The sequence below is a fragment of the Sodiomyces alkalinus genome, assembly GCF_003711515.1.
Source record: "Sodiomyces alkalinus F11 unplaced genomic scaffold SODALscaffold_19, whole genome shotgun sequence".
NCBI lineage: Eukaryota > Fungi > Ascomycota > Sordariomycetes > Glomerellales > Plectosphaerellaceae > Sodiomyces > Sodiomyces alkalinus.
This window is the reverse complement of record NW_021167097.1, coordinates 202,540-225,061: the sequence shown is the minus strand read 5'-3', so window position 1 is coordinate 225,061 and position 22,522 is coordinate 202,540. Positions and strand designations below refer to the sequence as shown.

Below are 22,522 nucleotides of genomic sequence, written 5' to 3'. Positions count from 1 at the left end.
CTCTTTGTGGATAATGGTGGAGTAAACTGAGGGAACCCACAAGACGGCGACAGGGCTGAGGAGCAAGTCCAGATTGGATCAGGCTCGGTAGTGACACTTCTTGTACTCAATGACATGATGTAATGATTTCTCACTTCCTGACATCTTTGGCTACCTACTCTTGACCTAGTCTGTTCAGTGTTCACCGCCTCTGGTACGAATGCAGGCCCTTTCACGTTGGGAAGAACACTTAATCAATATTGCATAGTGCAAGATCACGACTGTTGGCAGAGGGGATAGAAACCCAGCTGTCCACTAATGACAGTCCAGGCTCCCGGCTCACCGTTATAAAGAACCAATGACTTGGTGTCGTCTCATTCTTGAGATCTCCGGTTAATCCTTCGCGCCCTCTTCTTCAGGACCACCTTTCCCGCGGAATCAATAACCCAGGCTGAACCGAGGAGGCAAGCGCCCTTTGATATTACGACGCAAAAGCGGAAAGCTCGACGAGGGGATGCCGATGGGAGGCGGTGGCACCCAGTCATCGCCATAGTGTAGCTCAGGCACGTCGGTGCAGGTGGTGTGGGCGTCCGGCATTGTCCCGTTCTGGAAGTACGCAAACATGTGGTCCACGGCGCACTGACTGCTCGCCGCCACCAAATGCTGCATCTCTTTCGTTATTCTTGAGCTTCCCAAGGTAAGAGGCCGCGGAGCTATAAGTGAGAACAAGACAAAGAACAAACACAAAAGCAACTTACGCCATAAGAAGCTACCTGCACGACTCGAGAACCGGGAAAGATGTCAGCGTTGCGGTGCGCTGATATTAGGGGCGTAACGCTGTCCCAGGCGTTGATAAACAAAATGGGTGTGCTCATGTTGCTCCCAAATGGACCTGTCCCGCATCACCTTGATCAGCCTTTTTCTTTCTTTCCGTGGAGAATGTAGACAGATTTCAACAAATGGTCTAGATATCAGCGCCCGTGATGAGCAAGGCATTCCGTACCAGTGTATCGCCATTTGGGCCTGGCTGAGCCTGCACACCAGATTTTTCGTCCAACCTCCAACATTGCCGCAGGACGAGGCGACGGAGACTCGTTCAGGAGCGTCTGCAGCTCGATCGGGTCAGTCGGCTGTTCCGGCCAGTCGGCGCAGTTGCTTATCTCTTCAGACTCCAGCCTAGTGGTCAGCGCGTCGTTGTCGTTTGCATAGTCGGGGTTGTTGGCGTCCCAAGGGACAGTGTTGCTGAATTCGGGGTAGGCGTCACTGTTCCCCAATGCGAGATGCTCCGACGTCGTGTCGTTGTTGGCCTCCCAGCGGGTGAGCCATCCTGCCAACTGCGGAAACGTCTCCAAAGGGGCCCTTAGGGCGTCAGTGACTATGATATTAGCCAGGGCGTACGTAGTCAAAACGGGTGTTCGGCCCGGGAGGTTCCAGGGATTAAAAACACGGGGACGCATGCGAATATCATCCATCAGGGTCTCGTAGCGCTCGCGGACGGCCGCCGCCGTGGGCTTGTGGAAGGCACACCGAGCGTCCTCGGAGCATGTCTCGAAAAAGTACTCGAGGGTCATTCTAAAGTCTCCGTGGTCGGCTGAAATGTCGCCGTGTGCCCGTTTTCTGATGTCAATGTTGCCGTCAAGGACCATGCGTCCGACCCTACTGGGGAACATGGAAGCAAAATAGCCTCCTAAGGCGGTGCCCCAGCTGACGCCCCAGTAGTTCAGCTTGTCCTCGCCAAGGGCTTCCCTGATGCTGTTCATGTCCCTGGCATGATAGGCGGTGTTGACGTGTTCCAGGATCCCCGTCGGCCCTAGAAGGTCCTTGCAGGTACTCTTCTCCAGTTTCATCTGAGCGAGAAGGAGACCGATGAAGGCGGGGTCGTCGTACATGCCAGGCCATTGCCAATGTTCCCTGAATCTTTCTCGCCAGACAGCGCGACGCTGGATATTTGACCAGCAGTTGGTTGTCGGTGTTGATCTCCAACCTGTACAGTTTTAGATATAAGTAGAGATTGAGAAGAGGGAACTTACTTCCACGAATATCCCATCCCACAACATCCTAAGTGGTACATATTCGCTCTCGTCAGTCACCCAACTGGTCAGAAGCGGGAGAAGTCGACGAGTGTTTCCTCACGTAGTTCCTTCCGACGCGGGTGCCCAACAACGGCGACAATGTCCACACTGAGTTGGTACCACTGACACCTGGTCCCTGTTGCGATATAACGTTAGATGGTGAACCGACTCGTGCTTTTATATGCAAGACTTGGTAGATTATACACCTGGGTTGACCAAAATGGATCCGCGGTAATCGTCTCGATCGGTGGCGAGGAGTCGCGTCAGGGCGATGACCACTGTCTGGCTGGACTCGGGATTGTCGTAATCCATGGGGAGCTAGGTATCATGGGCATGGTGAGCCAGAGCCTCTCACAGGGCCTCTCAGTCTTGCTGATGGCAAATCACACAATGTGCGGGACTAGGTGCTCACCTCAAGCCTGGCGCACTCAAAATTGTCCCTAAAACAAGGGACCCATTCTAGTTCCTTGCTAGGTGTAATCTGACAGGAAGTCGTTAGAGTCCAGTGAGCCATCAGAGTAATGGGATGAGGGGATTCTGGGCTCCCAACACTCACATCAGACCATTTCGGCTCCTGGGACTGTCGACACTGGTGGACGTGGCCCGAGATCGGAGCCTGAGTCTTTACAGCCTCGCAGGCAAGGCTTCCATGGAGGTGACTGAGGACTACAGTGCCCACCAGAAAAACCGGAGCAGGAATAGCCCGTTGAAGTATCATTTTGGAAATTGGAGAGATTACTGGCCTGCTTCATCAAGTTGCTCAAGAAGTGGCCTTGAGCTTAACGGACAATCGAAACAAAACATGGCCCTGTTCCTCGTATGAATGGCAGGGCATATAAGTTCGGGCATGGTCAATTAGGGTCTGGTCGATATTGTCTCCGCATTGTCTATCCCAACTCGGTGGTCAATAGAGAAGCAGGCTCGTTCATATCTCGGAAAGTCCGACCCGCTTCCTCCACTCTAGAAGCAGCATATCGGTGGAACGCTTTGGTAAAACAGGACGCGGCGAGAAAAAGCGGATATCGATTGACGAGATACGGACTCCGCCACTGCATGCAAAGGCGCGTACGAATATTTTGGCTGCTTGTCATGGGAGTTGATTCAGACACCGTTTCAGCAAGTCAATAGGAGTAACCTTGCACCACTTCACGAAGATCCACTGGGATTGCTGGTGGCAGAACCATTCTAGAACGGCGGCTCGATCCACACGGTGGTTCCCTCAGTACCGACGGCCTGGTTAAGCCGTTCCTCCTGCTGGCAACAATTGGGTGACAAGTCAACTTGGGGTTAGTCTGCTGAGACTTCTTCAAGCAGGACTAGGGGACGGGGGAACGTCCGTCGCATCTTGAGCAGCTCGGCTCATCCAGTTATATGCTGAGGTTGGGAATGCGAAGGATGGAGATGCAGCTCGGGTCATGCTGTGTGCCATATCAAATGGGAGGTCATGGCAAGATGGCAACGAGGGTCACTTCGATCCTCTGTTATCTCTTTTCTTTTTTCGTGACGTGTCTCGGGTATATTGTCGCATCGCTTGTGTGACGTGGCTCGCCGCTCGCGGGTTTGGGGGTTGTGGTCGACTGTCGAGAGCGGGGAAGTTTCCCGCCTACCGTAGTCTCCTGAAACGGCATGCAGAGCTACGACACGCGATACCGTAAAAACGTTGAAATAGACGGAGAGGGACGGAAGTCTCATTTGACACGCAAAATGCTGGTCAGGGCGGCAAGAAAGAGATGAGTAGCGAGGTAAGCCAAGGGGAGGCACAAAGAAATGGGACGCGAGGGAGAGACGAGACGAGACGTGATTATGCAACATGAAGTACCTAGGTACTTTGAGCTTGTACTTCATAAGGTACCTTACTCTTGTCAACCTTGGAACGGGATTCCAAAAAAGCCCCGATTACCTGTTCCGGTAAAAGGTCCGCTTTTAGGAGGAAACAACGCGAAAACTCCCATCGCAGAGAACATGCTTATCAACACGTGATCTTTCATTATCGCGATAAGGGAAGCTCAGGTTCGCTTCCAGAGAAGTGTCCTCTCCATCGTCAACCAGTATCGTCAAGTTGAACATTCCAACCACGACACCATTCCCCCCCCAACTTACCCATATAATACATTTTTCCTTTCTTTTCTTTTTTCTCTGTTCTGAATCAGTCCTTCTAACGCTGTATCCAAATCCCACTCTCACCGACAACCCGCCATGTCCTCCCTAACGCACTTCGACCTCCTCCCCCTCCAAATCGACCCCCAGTCGAAAGCCATCTCGGCAACCACACCCTCGCGTGCCCTGGAAGCCGAGCTCGCCAACCTCAACAGCCTCCACCGCGCCCTCCTCTCCTTGGAAACCCCGCACGGCATCCCCCCTCCCCCGGTGCCGGTGAACCCGAAACGCAGCGCCAACGTGGCCAAGCTGCGCGACAGCGGCAACGGCGAGTTCCGCAAGAGCCGCTTCCCGGAGGCCATCAATTTCTACACCCTCGGCCTCAAGATGGCTCTGCAGCGGCCGCAGTGGGAGCCCAACCAGCTCATCCGCGAGGAGGTTGCCAGCCTGTACGCCAACCGCGCCCAGGCGCACATGGCCCTCACACAGTGGGCCGAGGGCGCCGTGGACGCCGAGGCCAGCGTCGAGGCCCGCCGTGTCGGCAACGCCAAGGCCTGGTGGCGCCGCGGCCGCTGCCTTGTCGAGATGGGCCGTCTCGAGGAGGCCCGCGACTGGGTCCGCCGCGCGCTCGGCATGGAGGGCGAGGAGGGCGAGCTCGTCGCCCTGCTGCGCGACATTGAGGCCCGCATCGCCAAGAAGGAGGAGAAGGCTTAGAAGGCCAGCACCCACAGCGCTTGTCGGCTGCCTCGGGTTAGGGCCTTGTACCGTTATCGACTTCCGCCGGCCACAGTTGAAGCGGGGGTGAACGGGACAGCATCTCGGAATACATGAAAACCCAACGGAGTCATGGCGGAGGCGCCTGTCAATGGCAATGCATCCGACGAAGTGACGACTGTCAAGACTTCGAACACGCAACCTACGAGACGAACTGCCGAGACGCTTGCTGAGGGTGCTCAGCCTTCAGTCACTCTGACAGCCGAGGAGTCGCACCTGTCGCACGCTGACGCGGCCCCGAGATCGATCCCAAAAGAGCGGAACAAGAAGAAAACGAGAAGCGGCAACGGTAGAAAGAAGAATACCTGTGGACGCAGTGGCGCTGGGAAAACATAGACATTGGCATGGCATTATGGTGAAGATCCACAGGGGATCGTTTCCTGAGACAGTACTACGGGCGCGATTGAACAGGAAGGCACAGGAGTTGGCTCTCTGGCGTTTAGGTGTTCATTGTGTCTTCATCTTTTTCTTTTCCTCTCTTTTATCTCTTCCTCTTTTTGTTTTCGAGTTCTTATCCGTTTGGTTCTTGGTCCCGTATTGCCTAGGAAGCTGCTAGTGCATCGGGAACAGGCAGCTATGTTCAGGGACAGTGAGGTCTGCGGAGCATGGTTCCCTGAGCGAGGTCCAAGGGTAGAAGACGAGGTCATGGAGGCACGCATCAAGGAGACGAAGTAGGTAGCCGGTGGGATGGGCAGATCAATACCTGAGTAAATGCAAAAAGCAGTTTGCGCGTAGAGTGCGGGCAAAACCCATGCTCCATATGTAGGTACTCTCAGTTCCTCCAGTACATGTCTTGTCCCAATGATTTCCATGAACCCGAAATGAGGGAAAGGAAAAGGGGAAACCGAACCTGCAGCAAGAGACAAATGGAAAAAGAGGAAACTGAAGAAAAAAAAAAGTGAAAAAAACCCCCACACTGTCAACCTCGGACGGTGTCTGATGCAAAAGAAAACTCAATATCGCAGTGAAGAACGTTACGCTCGTGCCGCTGCAGATAAGCCAAGCCACAGATACCACGTTGCCAACCATTCAAATAGCCTCCTCGCTAGAAACGACACAGCATGGGATTTAGCAGCAATATACAAACAGCCCTCGCCTTTATTCGTCATGTTGGTTGACCAGCCTTGTCCACCACTGATTTCTCCTCGGCGGGTATCAATCAGCCAATTCCACCGGCCCGCGATTGCATTTGTTTCCCATGGAAAAGGATGTGCGTTTACATCGCCTGTTTCTCGCTGATGACTTCCTGCTTTTCCTTGAGGATGGGCCGCCGCATGACGGCGTCCTGGCTGCTCAGGCGGCGATCGAGGGCGCGCTCGAGCTTGGCGCCGAGGGCGAGCTTGTTGAGGTTGGCCGTTTTCTCCTCGGAGAGGACGACGCGCTGGGAGGCGAGGGCCTTGTTTTCCATTCGGTCGAGGCCGGTCTGAATGTCGCGGATCTCGGCCTGGGCCGAGTCGGTGGAGAGGACGGTGGGCGCCATGCTGTAGGTGCTGAGGCGAACCGAGGTGCGAGTCTGGGGAGCAGGGGCAGAGGTCAGCCAAACGTCGCTGCAAGAGGAAGATATGTTCTCCGAAGGTCGTAGGCCGCACACGATAGAGCAGAGGACAGTAAGATGGAAGGATTTGAGAAGCCCACACGGCAAGGAAACGGGGGACAGGCGTAGGATGGCGTTTTGGTTGGAAGTACGTTGGGCGCAGGGACAGAAATGCTCTGGCGCAAAATGTCTGGGAAAAAAGCGACCAGGTCGTGTGGGGGCAACGGGCGACTAGGATACAAGGGAAAAGGAGAAAGAGAAAGGATGTGATCTCACAGAAGGGGCCATGATGGGCCGGGCAGATTCCAGAGAGGCAGGCATTGCGTCGGGGTCGGGATGGTACTTCTTAGACTCTAATAACTACCGAGACAGGCCGTCGATCGATGGCCAAAGCTGGGCTGTAGTGAGAATGCGGAGTCGCCGGGTAGCTTGGCGAAAGAGAAGAGCGTAGAAGAAAAAGGGGGGATCGGGCTGAATGACGGTCGTGATCTGGTCGTTGTGGATAGTTGACGGGAGACGAATTGGGTGGTGGAGAGTGAAAGAGCGCAATCAGTCGTCGTATGTTCTTTGTTGTTTTCGATCGTCAGGTCAGGAGGTGTAAATGTCGTCAGAAGGCGGAAAATATTCCCAGCAAGATGGAAACAGATTAGTGGTGTGCTTGTGCTTATGTTTGAGTTGACTTTTGTTGGAAGAGAAAGGGAGAAGCGGAGACAAAGGGAAGAAAAAGAGGCCGATGAGATGACAGGATGAAGAAATGGAAGTGATGCCTACCTTATCTGACCTTACCAGGAGGAGAAGGATCCGCCGTCCATAAGTTTGACTAAAAACGCGGGACCCTGGCTGGCCCCTTGCGTTTTCCGCTACTCGGCATAATAAGGTACCTTAGATTACAACGTACGTTGTACAGCACGGAGTATATCTGGGCAGGGCTCCTCGTGGCTTGTGGCTTGGTGGCTGGGTGACTTATTACGGCTTGTGACCGTTTGAAGGAACGCCGCGCCATTGGAATGTTAGAGGAGGAGGTACGTACCTTGATTACACCGTATCCGTACTCTAGGTGTACCTTTAATGCCGAATAAGGTAAGTTAAGGTAGGTAGGCGCCTTCCTACCTTACTAAGAAATAACACTGCTTAGTAACTCGTTTATTAAGGAACCGTTAGCGGGCCTCTTTATCCTACTCTGGGGCCTCTACCTAGGTACTACATAGGTTTGTGGCCTAATTAGCTCCAAACCGACCTATTACTCACCGCTATCGTAAGGTACGTTGTAGTTGCTGCCTCGGTAGCTTGTTAGCGTTTAACAAGTTCGGGTCCTAGGAGCACTAGGTTTCGCCCAGCAAATCGGAATTTCGATATTCTGTTCCAGATTTCTTCATCGCGGCCTTTGATTACATCGAAGTGTGGACGAACACTACACATCGGATTACAGATCTAGTAAGAGATCATCAAATTCCCACATCGTTTCGCCAGCCATAGCAGCCAACAAGTGAAGAGACATTCCCGACTCCCGACAATTGCGGGACTTGCGGAGTATGCGGGTAGTGCAGATTGACCTGCTGAACTTGGACCTCAACGACTTGCTTTAGACCGTCAAAACCTCTGAGGACTTTGAGGACATTGCTTTATCCCTACGGTTAGCAGAATCGGATAGCATAAACTCAGGCCATGATCTCAGATAATCAGATTCTCAGCCGCTCCACCGGTCTTAAAAGTGCCAAGATCGACTCGACAGAACCATACGGTATCCTGCGGGGAAGTTCTATGTTAGCGCTATTTGCTTTAACAGAAGGGAGCAAGAATAACGTGGAAAAGGAGATGCCACCTTTATTCTATAGTAAGCTACTACTCTTTTGCAAACTGACGAACAAGCGGCATTCCCGGCGTCAACGAATATGTCTTGACACGAACAATCTGACGCTCAACCGTGTCCATAACCCGGAAGTCAATCTTTGCGCTCTCGTTCTTTAGCTCCGCCAGGCTTTCGGCAATCTTAGCGATTGTGAACGTCTCGTTGCATGCTGGCGTGAGACGTCCAATGTAAGGGAAGGTCGATACACTGCCCTCAGCCCTTGTCGGGATATGACAATGTTTCCGTTCATCCGAGTCGTTGTCCTCTATAGTGTGGAAGTTGTAGATAACCCACACAGCTCCCGGACGTCCTCGAGCATCGATTTCCAGAACAACGCCAAAGCCGGTCGCTCTCCAGGGACCCGGGATGGTAGTGTCGCGCCCTAGAGTACGGGCCTCGGCCCAAGGCTTCGTGCCGTTATAGGCATAGAGAGCGCCGAGCTGGACAAAAATGAACCCCCCAGGGTGATCGGCATCTCTGGAATCGGCGCTACGGACTGTGTCTTCGCCCGAGCTGCGTGCTTCTTCTCTCCGTCGTTTCCGCGGGCTCACTGTAGTGGCGGGGCCCTCGCGTAGAACGAAGTCACCTTCAACTCTGACACCGAGATTAATTCCCAGGATATTCGGAGAAACTAAGCCGACGTCGTGCTGGCTTTCCAGGTTCGGCCAGAGATAGGCGGGTCCAGGGTCCATCGCGTATCCGGTAAAGACGCCGCTATTACCAAAGTCGCTCTCGCCGAGAAGACAGAATGGGGTATTCAACATTTCCATCATCCAAAGATGCTGGGCTCTGGACGAAGCACTCCCAAAATTCGTTGCCAAGACTCTGTCGAGGAATTCAGACTGTGGTATGTCTCTCACCAATCGATCGGCCACACGTCCAGTCCAATCGCATTGCCATTGGCGATATCGGTCCTGAACCTCGGGGTCAGGCCATGCCATATTAACGAACTTAATTGTGGCAGGCATTCCATCTTCAAATTCCTCAGCTCGGGCCCAGTATTCATCTTTGTTTTTGATAAACCACTCGTAGAAGTTCTTTTCTTCTCCGAGGTCGCTATAATCTGCTCGTCCGGGAGGAGAGGGTTGAATACCATTTTAGCGAACGTGACGTTCTCTTATCTAGCCTCGGCTACCTGTATTAGTTGCTGAGATGCGGATGCCGACATGAAGAAAAGGGACAGAAATTTGAGGTCCGTTGATTGACTTACTTTGAGGTGTAGAGAGTTACCGAAAACGAGCTGCAAGACCGCAGGTGTATAAAACGTAGGCGACGGCGATCGTAGTGATGTTGCTTTTCTCGGCAGGTTAGAACTTGGATTTCCACCCTCGAACAGATGTGGAAGGCTCAGGTTTATATAGGTAAGGGACAATACGTGCTCATCATGAGTGGAAGTGTAGGTCGGAAGTGCCTTACCCAAGATACCTTACCTTAGGTAGGTACCTTAGGTACTTGAAAGATTCTTCCACAGGATCAGGTACCTACCTCAAAGGACTTAGTAAATCTGTCTGTTTGTAAGTACCAGGACGCAATGGCCCAATGCAGGCAGCAGTTCTTCAAGAGACGAAAGCCACCACGTCCGGCGGCGATCCTCTTCCTCTTGAGTCTTCCTCTTGAGTCTTCCACGTCCGACAGCCACCTGCTCGTGTGCATTCAGTTTGCATTCCCGAGCATCCTCACCCGCCTCACGGTATTGAGCAATCTCATTAGCTCCACATTATCAACCTTCAGTTACCTGCTTAAACCTTCGCCCGCCTCGACCTGCACACCAACCATGGCCCACAATCACATATGACAGTCACAGACCTCTCCACGTCGGCCAAGCATCGCGTATTCGGTGACATCGCGGTATAAAGTTTAGACTCCTGTTCAAAAATTTCTGGTCTAATATCCATTTAGCTAGCCACATTCGAGGACGATGTCCAACCTTCCCACAGGCAGCTACGTATAGCAGCGGTGGTGACGGCGCCGGCGCCCGATACGGACCCCGATTAATGCGAGCTTGCAACTACACCAACTTTGGGCTTGAGGACGGATAAATCATAAGGGACGCGACTCGGCGTTAAAATGGATGACGAACACCCTGGCAACGTGCACAATATGCTGACTTATCCTGGTCATCGGAGATGATATTCAAGCTTTTCAGAAGTCCGAGTGCTAGAAGCATCAGGTTTCGTCAAGCGACGGCGGAGTTCGCTACTCCGTTTCTGACTTCCTTCTTACAGTATCTTATTATGCTGAACTTTGTAAGGAAACCACGAATTAGATCCGAGACCTCAACAGGGGTCTGGAGTCTAGACCTCCTATCAGCATTTCTCCAGAAACCCGGCGAAATCAAGTTCCCGACGTTACGGAACTCGTCGAATTCACGGGAAAACTTACTATTCAGCTTTTCAGCGATCTCAACGAATTCTTCGTTCATGTTTCTATGTCCGGGGACTTTGTGGATAATGCTTCCTTGGAATCAGCACAATTGGAGGACAGGGTGCCTTATCCTCTTATATATGCCCGCGAGAAATCCTGTTTTAGTGCCTCCTTAATATAAAGGAGTATCGGAAACAACTATAAGACGCAGTATCGGCGGCGCCTTTATTCGAGTCCATATATAGACTAACCGAGTTACTGGGCCGTAAAGATCTTATTATGGGAGAAATACCGACTTAGTATTTGGAGGAGTATAAAGAGATTAAGAGAAGCTCGCCCCGATCCGTAATCTGCTCCTAATATCTTAGATAAGCGTTCTCCGAATATAAACAGGGCCGAACCGTGGTTACCTTATTACTATTATTGTTATTATTATTGTTGTTGTTGTTGTTGTTTTGTTGTTGTCGTTGTTGTTTTGTTGTTGTCGTTGTTGTTTTGTTGTTGTCGTTGTTATTATTATCGTTGTTATTATTATTATTATTATTATTATTATTATTATTATTATTATTATTATTATTATTATTATTATTATTATTATTATCGGTATTATAGATAATTATCCTTACTTTTATTCTTACCTAAAATCGAATTCCTAATTAAAGGTTAAGCTAAGCTACTATATCGATGTCCGGGCCTTTATCGGCGGTCTTAAACCTCTATATAAGTTAGCAGAGATACCACGACAAGAACAACAATGACGCTAATAATTGAGTTATTAAAGTTTCATTATCAGGAGTCGACGGTATACACGGAAGTAAGGTCGTGGGACCTTGATCGTTAGCGTTCGGAGTTCGGACATCCGAATAGATCTGTCCCTTGGCCCGGGGCCAATACTGTCGATCGTGGACCCCTCTTCGCTAGACTTTGTGCACACTCTAGACTTACCTACCTCTGCATTAAACAATCTGCAATCCCTTCCCCCAAGTTCGACAGCTGCTAGTTTCCAAGCCGGGACCGGATGCTAGTAAGGACCTCCGCGTGCGTCACTAGGCTGCGGGACGGGTCGTGACCCGTGTCTTGTACGGGTTGGGTTGACGTGGCTAGTCGTTGTTGGGAAACAGAGTGAGGGGGAAGCTCCGCCAATAACCCGGGTTTAACAATGATAATTTATGACATATGAGAGACCGTCCCCTCTCTGCCTTAAGCGAATGTCATTCATTCATCCTGGTTGGGAAGGGCACGGGTTATCATACAGGAGTAGTGAACCGAGGTGGTATCTCAAGGACTATCCTGTCTTTGCAAGACATTTGAAGCCTGAAGGGCTAGATGCCATCGTCCCCCCTCATTGTCAATATGGTGAAAGGTGGATGAGAGTGTCATGAAAATAGAATTAATCAGAGTTCTGTGCCGGTATCGACGAACATAATTGTCTGGATGGTCTCATGGTCAAGATCTTCTGACGGCGACCCCCTAGCAGATATTCTCTATGGTATGATTTGGAGGGTGTTCTAGAGGAGTCTGGACAAGCTTGACGCTTGCTTTGTGAAGGGGAATATCCCATTGGATGGCCAAAGGTTACGTGAACTCTTCTGTTCATCCTTAGATGCAGACCATAGACCACATGCAGGCGGCTTGTTATGACTGTATACAGATTCGCATTCTGCCGGGTATGGTAATGAAGTGAGTTCTTAGGCGCTGTCAAGTCGCGGGTCTGGTTATATCACTAATGAACAAGAGCCTTCGGGCGGAGAAGAATGTTTGCTAGATTCTGTGGGTTCATGCAAGTGTCCGGCTAGCCCCGCCTGTGTGGGAAAGATTGCACCTCGACGAGTTACGAACGGCTTGTGTTTATGTGAATTCGAGTCTGCACGTAAAACCAGGAGAGTCCTTTCACGAGCGGGTGATATCAGAGCCTTGAGAAAGCTGGGTTTAAACCACTACATTAGAAGCAAAAGTACCTTGCCTAGATCTTGCTCTCGTCAAGAGTCTCCCCTACAGTCCGGGTTAGTAGTTCAGAACGGAATTTGAGAGATACGCAATGCACTATCTCCCGAAATGCAGGTGCTTGGGAGCCAGGGCGCCCAGTACAGTGGACGATCCCACCTAAATAGCGTCGCATGGATGCCCGAGGTCCTGTATGCCCGAGGTCCTGTATGCCCGAGGTCCTGTATGCCCGAGGTCCTGTATGCCCGAGCTTAGGCTCAGAACGCATCCTGTTGTTGGGCGCCTGGTTTCTGTCATGACGACTGGCGTGCCACGACTGAGCTCCGCATGCAATCAAGTGGGCGGCGTCTTCCAGACATTAGCCCGTCTGCTAGACCTCTCCCCAATGGCACCCAAAATCTGTCTGTGAGGACTCGACACACAATCTTGTTTCATTCGCAAAGATTTCCTAAACCGTGCGGGTCCCCTACCTTCCCTTTAGCCGAGCAATGACCAAAGCTGCTGCTGGAGGCTCGTGATGACTGATATCAAGTCTGGTATCCTTGTGTTTAAACCATGTCCATTCTCTTGTCGCGGTATCATCTCCATAAATTTGGGCGGCCTGTGTGTGCTTTGGGAAGAGAACTTTTGGGTCGTGAAATAAAGTACTGAAGAGTAAAGTTAACAAAAGGGAAAGAAGGAGAAGAAGCAAAGAAAAGAGAAACTGGAGTTATTGAGAGGTACATTCTTTTCGCCAGGGTTAAGGCCAAACCACCGTCCGATGCCAGTTGCTTCATTGAAATGAGGTGAAGTTGGATATGAAGAAAAGCTGTATAGCCGTCAAGCCTTCCTCATCTTGACGTGCTGTCTTGTTCATCTTGCTCCTCATCCGTGTCGTCGAGCACAAAAGCAGCGGACCCCACCGAGTATTTGGGTTCAGGATATATGTCCAGGGGTTCCACCGGGTAAAAGATATCTGACACGTCGTTCCCGTACGCCGACATCCAAGGGATAGCCATTGTGTCAGGAATAGGCCAGCCGAGCTCTGAGTTGCGCAGCCAGAGTCGGACGAGATGACGTGTTTGTCCCGGACCGTCCAAGTACGAGTCCCGGCGATGAAGAAGAGCCCAGTTGTTGATAAAGAGAATATCACCAGGAGCTGTATGGACGCAAACTTGATGGTTCGCTGCAGATCGTTGAAGGGCTTCTAACGCAGCGAGCTGAGCGGAAGTGAGAGGCGGTGCATCTTCGGTCCCCGCCTTTTGAGGTCCCAGCCGCGCGGGGTCAACACTGACCATCAACCGACCTCTTGAGAGTTGGAAAAGAGGGGCGAGAATATAGCGGCACGAGGGTGGAGGCCAGTCCGGATTCAAGAGCGACCGCACCAGGCATGTAGTACGAGCTTGTCTCTTGGATATCTGAATCGGCCAGGTTGGTTCCAACAGCATTTGTAGGTGGTTCGGTTCCGAGAGCAGATCGTTGTAGATGGACCATGCTGAAGTCACAAAAGTATGCCCCCCTTGCGCTGCGAGCCCACGTACCTGTAACGCAAGGACATCTGTTCCCATGTCTGTATGAAACGGTAGAGGGGAGTTCGTGTGTATCCCGTGCCGCGAATTCTCTCGTGTATTTTGTGGTCTCAGATCGGTAATGTGCGATAACATGTGCCCTTGTTTGTTCTGAACTCCCCTCTTGTCCCCGATGTAGGAAGCCAAGCCCAAGAAGACAAGCAGTCCATGCTCCACAGAGTGTTTTGAATCCAAGCCGCGGAGAACGCAGAAACCATGTTCGTTATGCAAGATCTGGGCGCAGCGATGGAGTTTCTCTTGTGCTCTGGAGAGGGGAAAGGTGGAGGGTTCGATGTCGTTTGGGTCAAGACCTGATTCTACGGCATGTGTAAGCAGGTTGATATTTTGCGTGCTGTCTCCCAGGAAAACTTACGAAGAAACGTCTCCAGCCCATTGGAAATATCAGCGAGCTCATCTGCATCTAGCTCTACCGTGTAGCTCGAGGGATCCGAGAAATTGTCCGCCGTCCAAGTCAGAGGCCCCGTCAGACGATCAAGTTGGGTGTCGGTGGTTGTATCTTCCGTACAACTCTCACGAACTAAAATGCCATGCTGGGATTGAGATCGATCGGTGCTCGTGTCAAAATTTCCAGCGGTGCTCGAAGACGCCATAGTGTAGAACGTGTATGAGAGACGTTGTGGTTTGATCTGACAAAGGCAAGTTGACGAGAGAACTGGCTAGACCCAGTCACTCAGGGAACCTTGCCTCTCCTTAGAGAACACGGCGCACAAATAGAGACCGGATGGAGAAGGACGCATTGACTGTCGAGAAAGTGTAGCGCCAGACACGAGGGAGAAAAGATGATAAAGCCAATACCTGAGGTTAACACCGCGTCAGTAGGTCAGCACCGTGACAGGACGGCGGATATATTACCGTGGGTCGTTCCGGTGGAGAGCTATCGTAATAGAGCGAAACCGGTGAAGTGCCCGACAGGCGATGGTGGTGGGCATCTGGCCCAATTGTGACGACAGTTCAGCTAGACACACGCCTCCGAGCGTTCGAGTCGGTATAAGTGGAACAAGAATGAAGTCAAGATCTTCTGAGTCGGCGTGCTATGGCTTGCCGAGCGCCATTTTGTGTAGCAAGGAACGCATACATACTGCCACGGGGGACCCCGTGGCTGGTCAGTGTCTAGTTTTCCAGCTCTTAGACACATGGCGCTGCAACAGTAAGACAGCATGAGATGGTAGGAGACGAAGCAAGATGAGAGGATGGTAGCAGAGAGGTAGGGCTTCATCTTGAGAAAGTGGCAGTAGCAGCAGAAAACAAACAGTTCATTTGGCAAGAAGCAATGCAGCAAGTGGGATTATTGGCCCAGCGCATGGGCACGCACACGCTGCACGAGCCAGTCGATTGTTGTTTTCGTGTTTCGTGGCTGGCTTCCGAAAAAGACGCGCGAAATATTAGCAATCCGTTACCCGACAAACGGGATCTGATGAATTATGAACAACGTTTGATCACATATCTCCACACACCACCTCGCATTTCCCTTGGTCTCTTCGGCAAGCTAGCCCCGGTGCATGAGGATATGTCCGAGATAGTGGAGTATCAAGCCTTTCCTAGAACGAGGGGTCAGGACGTTTGTTGGGGGATGATTCGTAATTACCTACTGGCCAGAAAGGTGAAGGGTAAACGGCACTTTTGGCTCAGGTAGTTGGCCAGCCCTATGATCATATGCCGCAGGAGGCGGGACAGGCTGTGACCGGAAGCACATTCCGGCCAACTTGATCCAGATCCAGATTGAGGGGAGAAGAGATACGACGGAGGGACCCTTGGCGAACTTATCTGGTTCTCGAGTCTACCCCTGTTCGGAAACGAAGAGGAAGTGATAAACGAAATCGAGCGTGACGGGGCAAGGGTTAAGCAGGGGCTGACGTATCTTTACCACACGAAGAACGAGATGGCAATGGATAGAAATGGCTCGCAATGTGCTGATTCGCCTGGCCTCGCTGTCCAATGGTGTGATGTGATTGTGGAAATATTGCAAGGTCATCGATTCCTGGTGTGATCATTTTTGCTTGCTGATGACAAACATGCCCATCGTCTCCGTCTCCGTCTCCGTCTCCATCTCCCGTCTCTGCCCTTGGTTCCGGAGTCGTTCCGCAGTTGCTCCGCCCGTCAAGCCAACGACGTCCTGATAGGTACGGTGTTTGGAGCTTGTTTTGTCGCCATTCCTTTTTCCCGCCCATATCATGGTAGTTTTTGCGGCGTGGGGCGATAAGAGATGATCACATCGACGAAAACTGTGAAAAAGGGGGGGGAAAGAAAGAACAGAAAAGAAAGGAAAAGATAAGAAAGGGGTGGAAGTCGAGAGCCTTGGGGGGGGGGGGGGGGGGGGGGGGGGGGGGGGCGACGAGGGGTGCTCGTACGTACCTCAGGTCACGCGTCTGCTGTACAAATATGTACAGAGTACTCAAAGTACCATAATAATAAGGCAGGTACCTTAGTTGAGCACGCACAGATTGGTGAAAGGGTGGACAATTGGCGTGTTTTCTCCCTCGGCCCTCCTACCCCCTTTCCCCCCTTTCTTTGAGCTCGAGTTGAGGCAAATAGTTCATGTTGGATCGATCGCCTTCGTGTTGTCGTCACCTGGTATTCACTATATCCACCATCGCCTCTTTAGCGTCTCCTCAGTCGGTCCCAAGCCGGGAAAGTTGGCTCGACGGATTCTATACGCGTCCCGACGCGTTTCAATTTCTCGAGTGCAGGCGTCGCGACTAGCAGGGCGTCCAATTACTGCTCTGATGATACTTCGTCGCGAGTGAGATCCAACGGCGGATTTGTACCACACACCGATGGAAATTACGACCTTCTCGGCCTCTTCAACTGCAGCTGGGAGGTCACCCTTGGGTTACGGCGGCAGCGCCCCGGCGTTCATGGGCTTGATGGATTCGTCCGGAGTGGTGGCCATGGCGGCAACGGCCGCAGCAGTGAAAGATGCAACAACGGCAGCGGTGGGATTATCTTCCTCGAGAACGGTGAGTAAGGCATCCATCCGGTCAACAAACACCGCGAAAATAACCTTGATATTCTGCAACGGGATCCGTGTTGGATTTTGTCCCGGCCTCGGCGCCGGCGGCCGGTGTTCTCGGACTTTCTGGACTCAGGAGTCCGAGATACCTAAAATCCTCACCCCCGCCCACTTTCTGCTTTCTTTCTGGCATCAGGTTGACGACTGACGGGCATTTTCTCACCCTAGGGTCGAAGACGCAAACGAGGAGCAGTAATTGCACCGGTTTCGACGGCGACATGGTTTGAGGGGGCGGGGCTGGCCAAGGAAGAAGACGAGCTGCGGAAGCGACCTCAGCACCCGCCACGCTTGGTCGTTGGGAGCAGAGGCCCCGGATTTGCTGTAGCCTCGGTGGAGGAGGATCCTGGCCCACATATTTCAACCGGTGAGTTAGGAGGCTGCAGTGGCGGCGGCGTGGTAGGTGGGGTGGCGGAGCTGTGCCCACGGCAGGGGTGGTCACGGTGGTCGACCACAGCACGCACGGACGGTCGAGCCCGAGCCAGACAACCCACACAAATTGGGCAGACCGCGTCAATGTATGGGCAAAGGCAAAAGCAAATGCAAGAATCCAGCACAGACGACAAGGCGACACAACTTCCCGGCACCTCGAACGTCGATGGATCGACAGAGACTGCCCAGTGGGAGAGACGGGACTCGATCAGCAGCCGGTTGGTAAGTATGCAGGAAACGGACGACGCAAAGGGAAAAGCCACCGGGGGGAAACGGAGAAGGACGTCGAAAAACGGACCGCCGCACGAAAGCATACGGAGACGGTATTCGCTCGTCGATGGAAGCCGTCCATTTCACCGACTGAAGACAGGACCGGAAACGCTGGCAATTGTCGAGCGACGCTTTTCTTCGACGGCTTCGACGGCATTAGGATCGGCTCGTCCCGGCGACGAACCAACACCGGACTCCCCCCGCCATTCCCCTTCAGGAACGACTTGGACGCTAGGAAATGCCTCGTACCATCAAGGAGCACCCAAGGCCGATTACCATCAAGACGATGGAAGGGGAAAACCGGACAATGAGCTACGAAGTTCGTGGCATGGGCATGAGCCGCATGACTGGACCGCTGCATCGACGTTAACACGTACGCGAACGGAGACTGTGCCACTGTTGTCACAAACGTCGCAAGCTGAAACGGTGAATTTTGGAGAGAGTGAGGTCGCACTTTCCCCTAGTGCGCCGATAGCGGCCCCGCCAACTTCCAACCGTCAATGTCAATCTGGTCGTGCACGAATTGGCCAGGTACTACCACCCACGAGCATGGCTGTCGGTATGGAATGGCAGTTACAGTCCGCCTGGCATTTGTATTCGCATTCGAATTCGGGGTCGCAGTTACAGCCGCAATCACCGTCGCAAACACAGTCGCAGTTGGAACAGCGCGGTGTCTTCCCTGCTCACCGGTCTCCGGTCTTGTGGGACAACAATCATTGTCCACTCTCCACCAACATCCCAGGCTCCGTTTTGGGTATCCACACCGAAACTATTCAATCGCCTGACCTTGTGATTCCGTCTCGGACGAATGTATCTGGTTTCCCGAGTCAGTCATGCCTGCACAACTCTGGCGAAGAAGAGGCAGGCAATACCGCTACGGGCAGCACGAATAGGACTCATGGGAGCACTGGTAGGGGTCAAGTCGGACAACCTTCAACTACTGCGGCTGCTGCAATTACAACTGATGAACGGGCAGGAACGACCGTGACAACTAAAGGTACTGAACAGTCTGAACCTCAGGCTCAGCAATGGAAAGGGAGTCCGACAGTCATGGCAGCAGCTATCAGCGGAGGACAGGGAAAGAGGTCCGAGGTGGGAGAAGGAGCAGGTCACACCACCGTCACCACCACCACATGTCCTTCCATCTCCCCCATCGTTCCTGACGCAAATACCCAGCATGCGCAACAAACGGCAAATCACTCTCAGCAAAGTCAGAGTCAGCATGCCCAATATACCAGTCCCCGTCACCTTCCCGGTGCTCAGTATCATTCCGAGCATCATCCCCAACATTATCCTGAACATCAACATCACCCCGAGTATCATCCTGGGTACCAGTACCACCATTCTGGTTACCATGAGTACGAAACTCAACCTCACGCCCTGTTACCGGTACCCCTGCAATATCCAGCACCAATGCTCCATCGCCTTGGGACCGGCACCACCTCTTCTTCCGGTTCTCCTGGGGAAATCTCCGTCACGAGACCCAATCCCCCGGTATCGTTAGTCGGTGGTGGTAGTAATCACCCTTCCTATCAGTCCTCTCATCATCACTCCTCTCATCATTCCTCGCATTATTCCTCGCATCACCCCTCCCATCAGTCCTCCTATCATTCGCATCCTACCGCCCCAGTCCTCCCCGGTCAATGGCCAATTCACGTCTCTGGCTCGATGCCGATCCCCGTATCTGTCACACCACCGGATCATTCTGCACCGCCACTCAACCGTCTTTCTTCGACCCAGACTCCTGTCTCTCCAGCCGTCGCCCTTCATGCACCTCCTCGCCCGTCCTCTTCTGATGCGACAGACTCGTGTTACCCATATCCCGCTGCCGCCACCGCCGCCGCCGCCGCCGCCGCCAGCCTCAACCCAAGCCACCACGATCACAACAGCGAAACGCCAGTCTGGGCATCGACCACACCGCTCTCAGGTCCTACCTTGGCCGTCTCCGAGCCCTATTTCCCGCAGTCACTGCAACTCTGGCCGCATGAAGAACAAGGGCCACCCTCTTCCTATCATCACCCTCCTTCCCCCTCCGTCTACCCACCTCATTCCTCCTATCTCTTCTCTCCCCTCCCTACTTTCTCCTCCCAGGACGGTTGTACTCCCCGTCTTCAATACGTTGGTTCATATACGGACTTGGAAAACATGACCCTACGGCGACAGCAGGATAGTGCCGACGATATTGGCAGTGGGCCTCCTGTAGTCGGGACGCAAGCTGAATTATTCTCGCACCATGCATCTCCTCGCACCGGATCGCAGAGGACACTCGATGCGCCTTCGATACAGCCAGAGACAACCCAAACCCAAGTCACCCACAAACCGAGGCTTAATAACACACCAACGGCAACGGCAACAGCAACGGTACCGATGCCTCCGGGCCCACATGACAGCCAGAAGCTGGCCGGTACGTCGGTCGCTCTCGCTCCGCAGCTATCTGCCGATATTACCCGCACCACGGCGCCGAATCTGCCGGAACACGAGTCCTGGGTCGATCTAGATTCCATCCATCTCCGTCTCACCCTCGACCCACAGCCTGCTCCGACCGAAACTACCCCGTCCGGGCTGCCGACGTCAGAACCCGCCGACGCATATCGTCAGCGTATCACCAGAGGCTGCTTTTCCGACAAAGAACGCCAAGAGACTGCCGAGACTCGCCGTATGAAGGCATGCATGCGTTGTCGCATCCAGCGCGTTCGGGTTCGTTCATGACATTTCCCCCGCTTTGCCTCATGCTATCTGAGTAGCTTTTGGTTACGTTACCCTGCGACGATAACCTATGCTAACAAAGGACACAGTGTGTTGCCAATCCAGAAAATCCCCGAGGCGACTGCCTCACCTGCACTCGAGTCGACCGCGCCTCCCGCAAGACCATCCGCCCAATATTCTGCATGAGGTACAAAGTGACCGATGTCATCCTGCATCGCCCTGCTGGCTCTCTTGGTCTTACCCGTCGGTGGCAGAACGGCCGCATCACCGACCTCGGCGATTGGGATGCTCCCACAGTTCGGACTATTCAAATCATGCAACCGATGTGTCCCGAACCCTTCAAATTGGAAGTGCGCAAGTTTGTTCCTCGCCAGGGCGACAGACTCGATCGGGAGTGGCTTGATGGGTCCCTCAAGAAAGTCAAGCCCGTCGCGCCGTATGCTTTGGCCGACATTCGGCGGACCGTCAGGTACTTCCGGACCTACGTCACGAGATGCGCCAGAGATGCCTTTCAGAAATACTGCACCGGTAGCAATGACAACCTGGATCCCCTGATTGCCAAGAACTACCAAGCTGCTGTGCTGCATCACCAGTCTCCTGTACGTGCAGCACTACGCAATCCGACCTTTCTTGCACGCCAGAGCGCTGTCTCTGGCGTGCAATCCCCTGATAGAACAGACATTGACTTTTACGACAGGACCTTCCAGCTGATCAAAGGCAACTTCTCGACACCGTATTCCGTCTCTGGTTTGCTACTCGTAGGTCCAATCACCCCTCCTCTTCCATCTTGCGGCAATGGCTAAACAGATGGGAACTGACTTTCGATGATCTAGAACTCACACTCGGCTCCTCTTGGCTACACGGTCCAGAGACTCTCGACATGGAGCCCGAAACCGATCTATCTTATCCTCGTCCTAACACCGTCCCGACTCCGCGCATGGTAGTTGCTCAGTTCGACTTTCTCTACCCCCTCGAGATTCTCAAGCCCCTCCGCGCGGCCGTTCTGAAAGACCTTGAAAAGCTCGTGCATTCGGCAAACAGGACCTGTTTCTTCACCGTTTACATCAGCATCTTCATATTGCTCAATCTGGTCTCCCAGATGTGCCAGGACGACCGACGTCGGCAGGCCAATGTAGGTTAACTTGACCGCGTCAACCCCATCAGCCTCCTTTTTGATACTTGACTTATGTTCGTCAAGTTGTATGCGCAGAGTACGTCATCGCCGCAAAAGATTTCTATGCGCTATCATCTGGTCCAGTTTGTAGAGGAAGTACAACGCAGCGCCCTCGTCATGCTCTGCCATTGGCACTACTACAAAGGTCAAGACGAGGTTCTCGGGGCTCACACCGTCCGGAACCTGCCTCTTACGCCAGAACAAACGGCACTCTATACTGAGACGTCGAGTTTCATGACGAATCTACGGGAAAATGGTACGAGTGCAACCGGAGGATGAATCACTTTTGGACACTTTCTGATGGGCATTTGCCATATAGGTCTCCTTGCTTTGGACGACTATGAGAACCCCTCTTTCTGGACGGCGCAGATGTTTCCCACACGGTGGACCCCCGGCTCGACTTACACGGCGCCGTATTATGACAACCTTCAAGCTGACTAGTCGAGGTCAGTCGTTTGCGGAACACGCTTATTTTGACGATTATCGATCGATAGTCCACAGGAAGTGATTAAACGACGCTTGTTGGTTTCTTTCTATATATGTTCAGCATGTAACATAGGTATAGCCCCATGGTTCTGGATTTTCTCTCTATCTGGCGCATGTGTACGGCGAATGTGAAGGTACTACTGACAAGAGATTTTGTTCGAAATACTATATACACGTATGTTTTGTTTGGTAACTGATCTCCTGTTGCGAGTAAAATGCCATGTTGTCATCATTTAGGTCGTCCTCGCTATGTCTCCGACAACTCC

The 22,522-nt window shown here is 52.6% G+C and overlaps 10 protein-coding genes across 10 annotated transcripts; 5 read left to right on the top strand and 5 right to left on the bottom strand.

Annotated features, from left to right (window-relative positions):
- Positions 1-950: 950 nt before the first annotated feature.
- On the bottom strand, positions 951-2,565 carry SODALDRAFT_286406 (hypothetical protein; the record flags this gene model as incomplete). Its single annotated transcript, XM_028608533.1, has 5 exons — positions 951-1,963; positions 2,010-2,037; positions 2,113-2,187; positions 2,256-2,369; positions 2,464-2,565. 5 exons carry the CDS (start codon positions 2,563-2,565, stop codon positions 951-953), a joined length of 1,332 nt encoding a protein of 443 aa, XP_028462344.1.
- A 1,682-nt stretch (positions 2,566-4,247) lies between these two features.
- On the top strand, positions 4,248-4,862 carry SODALDRAFT_364464 (translocation protein sec72; the record flags this gene model as incomplete). Its single annotated transcript, XM_028614645.1, has 1 exon — positions 4,248-4,862. One exon carries the CDS (start codon positions 4,248-4,250, stop codon positions 4,860-4,862), a length of 615 nt encoding a protein of 204 aa, XP_028462343.1.
- Positions 4,863-4,994: 132 nt separating this feature from the next.
- Positions 4,995-5,792, top strand: SODALDRAFT_382459 (hypothetical protein; the record flags this gene model as incomplete). The annotated part of the gene is made up of 3 exons (XM_028615236.1): positions 4,995-5,211; positions 5,259-5,277; positions 5,468-5,792. 3 exons carry the CDS (start codon positions 4,995-4,997, stop codon positions 5,595-5,597), a joined length of 366 nt encoding a protein of 121 aa, XP_028462342.1. The 3' UTR covers positions 5,598-5,792.
- A 38-nt stretch (positions 5,793-5,830) lies between these two features.
- On the bottom strand, positions 5,831-7,260 carry SODALDRAFT_329786 (hypothetical protein). Its single transcript, XM_028611042.1, has 2 exons — positions 6,733-7,260; positions 5,831-6,435 (listed from the first exon to the last, which is right to left on the bottom strand). The coding sequence occupies exons 1-2, from the start codon at positions 6,775-6,777 to the stop codon at positions 6,139-6,141; spliced, it is 342 nt and encodes a 113-aa protein (XP_028462341.1). The 5' UTR covers positions 6,778-7,260; the 3' UTR covers positions 5,831-6,138.
- A 666-nt stretch (positions 7,261-7,926) lies between these two features.
- SODALDRAFT_329785 (hypothetical protein) lies at positions 7,927-9,561 on the bottom strand. Its single transcript, XM_028611041.1, has 3 exons — positions 9,516-9,561; positions 8,279-9,426; positions 7,927-8,202 (listed from the first exon to the last, which is right to left on the bottom strand). Exon 2 carries the CDS (start codon positions 9,244-9,246, stop codon positions 8,299-8,301), a length of 948 nt encoding a protein of 315 aa, XP_028462340.1. The 5' UTR covers positions 9,247-9,426; positions 9,516-9,561; the 3' UTR covers positions 7,927-8,202; positions 8,279-8,298.
- Positions 9,562-9,836: 275 nt separating this feature from the next.
- Positions 9,837-10,393, top strand: SODALDRAFT_382456 (hypothetical protein; the record flags this gene model as incomplete). The annotated part of the gene is made up of 3 exons (XM_028615235.1): positions 9,837-10,035; positions 10,104-10,135; positions 10,243-10,393. 3 exons carry the CDS (start codon positions 9,837-9,839, stop codon positions 10,342-10,344), a joined length of 333 nt encoding a protein of 110 aa, XP_028462339.1. The 3' UTR covers positions 10,345-10,393.
- On the top strand, positions 10,373-12,587 carry SODALDRAFT_364459 (hypothetical protein; the record flags this gene model as incomplete). The annotated part of the gene is made up of 6 exons (XM_028614644.1): positions 10,373-10,396; positions 10,572-10,790; positions 11,983-12,032; positions 12,121-12,172; positions 12,273-12,349; positions 12,455-12,587. 6 exons carry the CDS (start codon positions 10,373-10,375, stop codon positions 12,585-12,587), a joined length of 555 nt encoding a protein of 184 aa, XP_028462338.1.
- Positions 12,588-13,443: 856 nt separating this feature from the next.
- On the bottom strand, positions 13,444-14,771 carry SODALDRAFT_338005 (taurine catabolism dioxygenase TauD; the record flags this gene model as incomplete). Its single annotated transcript, XM_028612742.1, has 2 exons — positions 13,444-14,477; positions 14,534-14,771. The coding sequence occupies 2 exons, from the start codon at positions 14,769-14,771 to the stop codon at positions 13,444-13,446; spliced, it is 1,272 nt and encodes a 423-aa protein (XP_028462337.1).
- A 302-nt stretch (positions 14,772-15,073) lies between these two features.
- SODALDRAFT_329783 (hypothetical protein) lies at positions 15,074-15,634 on the bottom strand. The gene is made up of 2 exons (XM_028611040.1): positions 15,612-15,634; positions 15,074-15,535 (listed from the first exon to the last, which is right to left on the bottom strand). Exon 2 carries the CDS (start codon positions 15,395-15,397, stop codon positions 15,137-15,139), a length of 261 nt encoding a protein of 86 aa, XP_028462336.1. The 5' UTR covers positions 15,398-15,535; positions 15,612-15,634; the 3' UTR covers positions 15,074-15,136.
- A 1,141-nt stretch (positions 15,635-16,775) lies between these two features.
- SODALDRAFT_329779 (hypothetical protein) lies at positions 16,776-22,449 on the top strand (the record flags this gene model as incomplete). The annotated part of the gene is made up of 7 exons (XM_028611039.1): positions 16,776-17,138; positions 17,360-20,587; positions 20,686-21,195; positions 21,294-21,354; positions 21,430-21,728; positions 21,795-22,026; positions 22,090-22,449. Coding segments are annotated over exons 1-7 (4,631 nt in total), but the record flags the coding sequence as incomplete, so codon positions are not given.
- Between the last annotated feature and the right edge of the window lie 73 nt (positions 22,450-22,522).

Excerpts from the sequence above, each read along its gene's own strand:
- SODALDRAFT_329786 (XM_028611042.1), bottom strand. The coding sequence starts at position 6,777 with ATGCCTGCCTCTCTGGAATCTGCCCGGCCCATCATGGCCCCTTCT. Across the intron at positions 6,436-6,732 it reads GGCCCATCATGGCCCCTTCT|ACTCGCACCTCGGTTCGCCT; the intron begins GTGAGATCACAT and ends CCTGCTCCCCAG.
- SODALDRAFT_329785 (XM_028611041.1), bottom strand. The coding sequence starts at position 9,246 with ATGGCATGGCCTGACCCCGAGGTTCAGGACCGATATCGCCAATGGCAA.
- SODALDRAFT_329783 (XM_028611040.1), bottom strand. The coding sequence starts at position 15,397 with ATGAAGCCCTACCTCTCTGCTACCATCCTCTCATCTTGCTTCGTCTCC.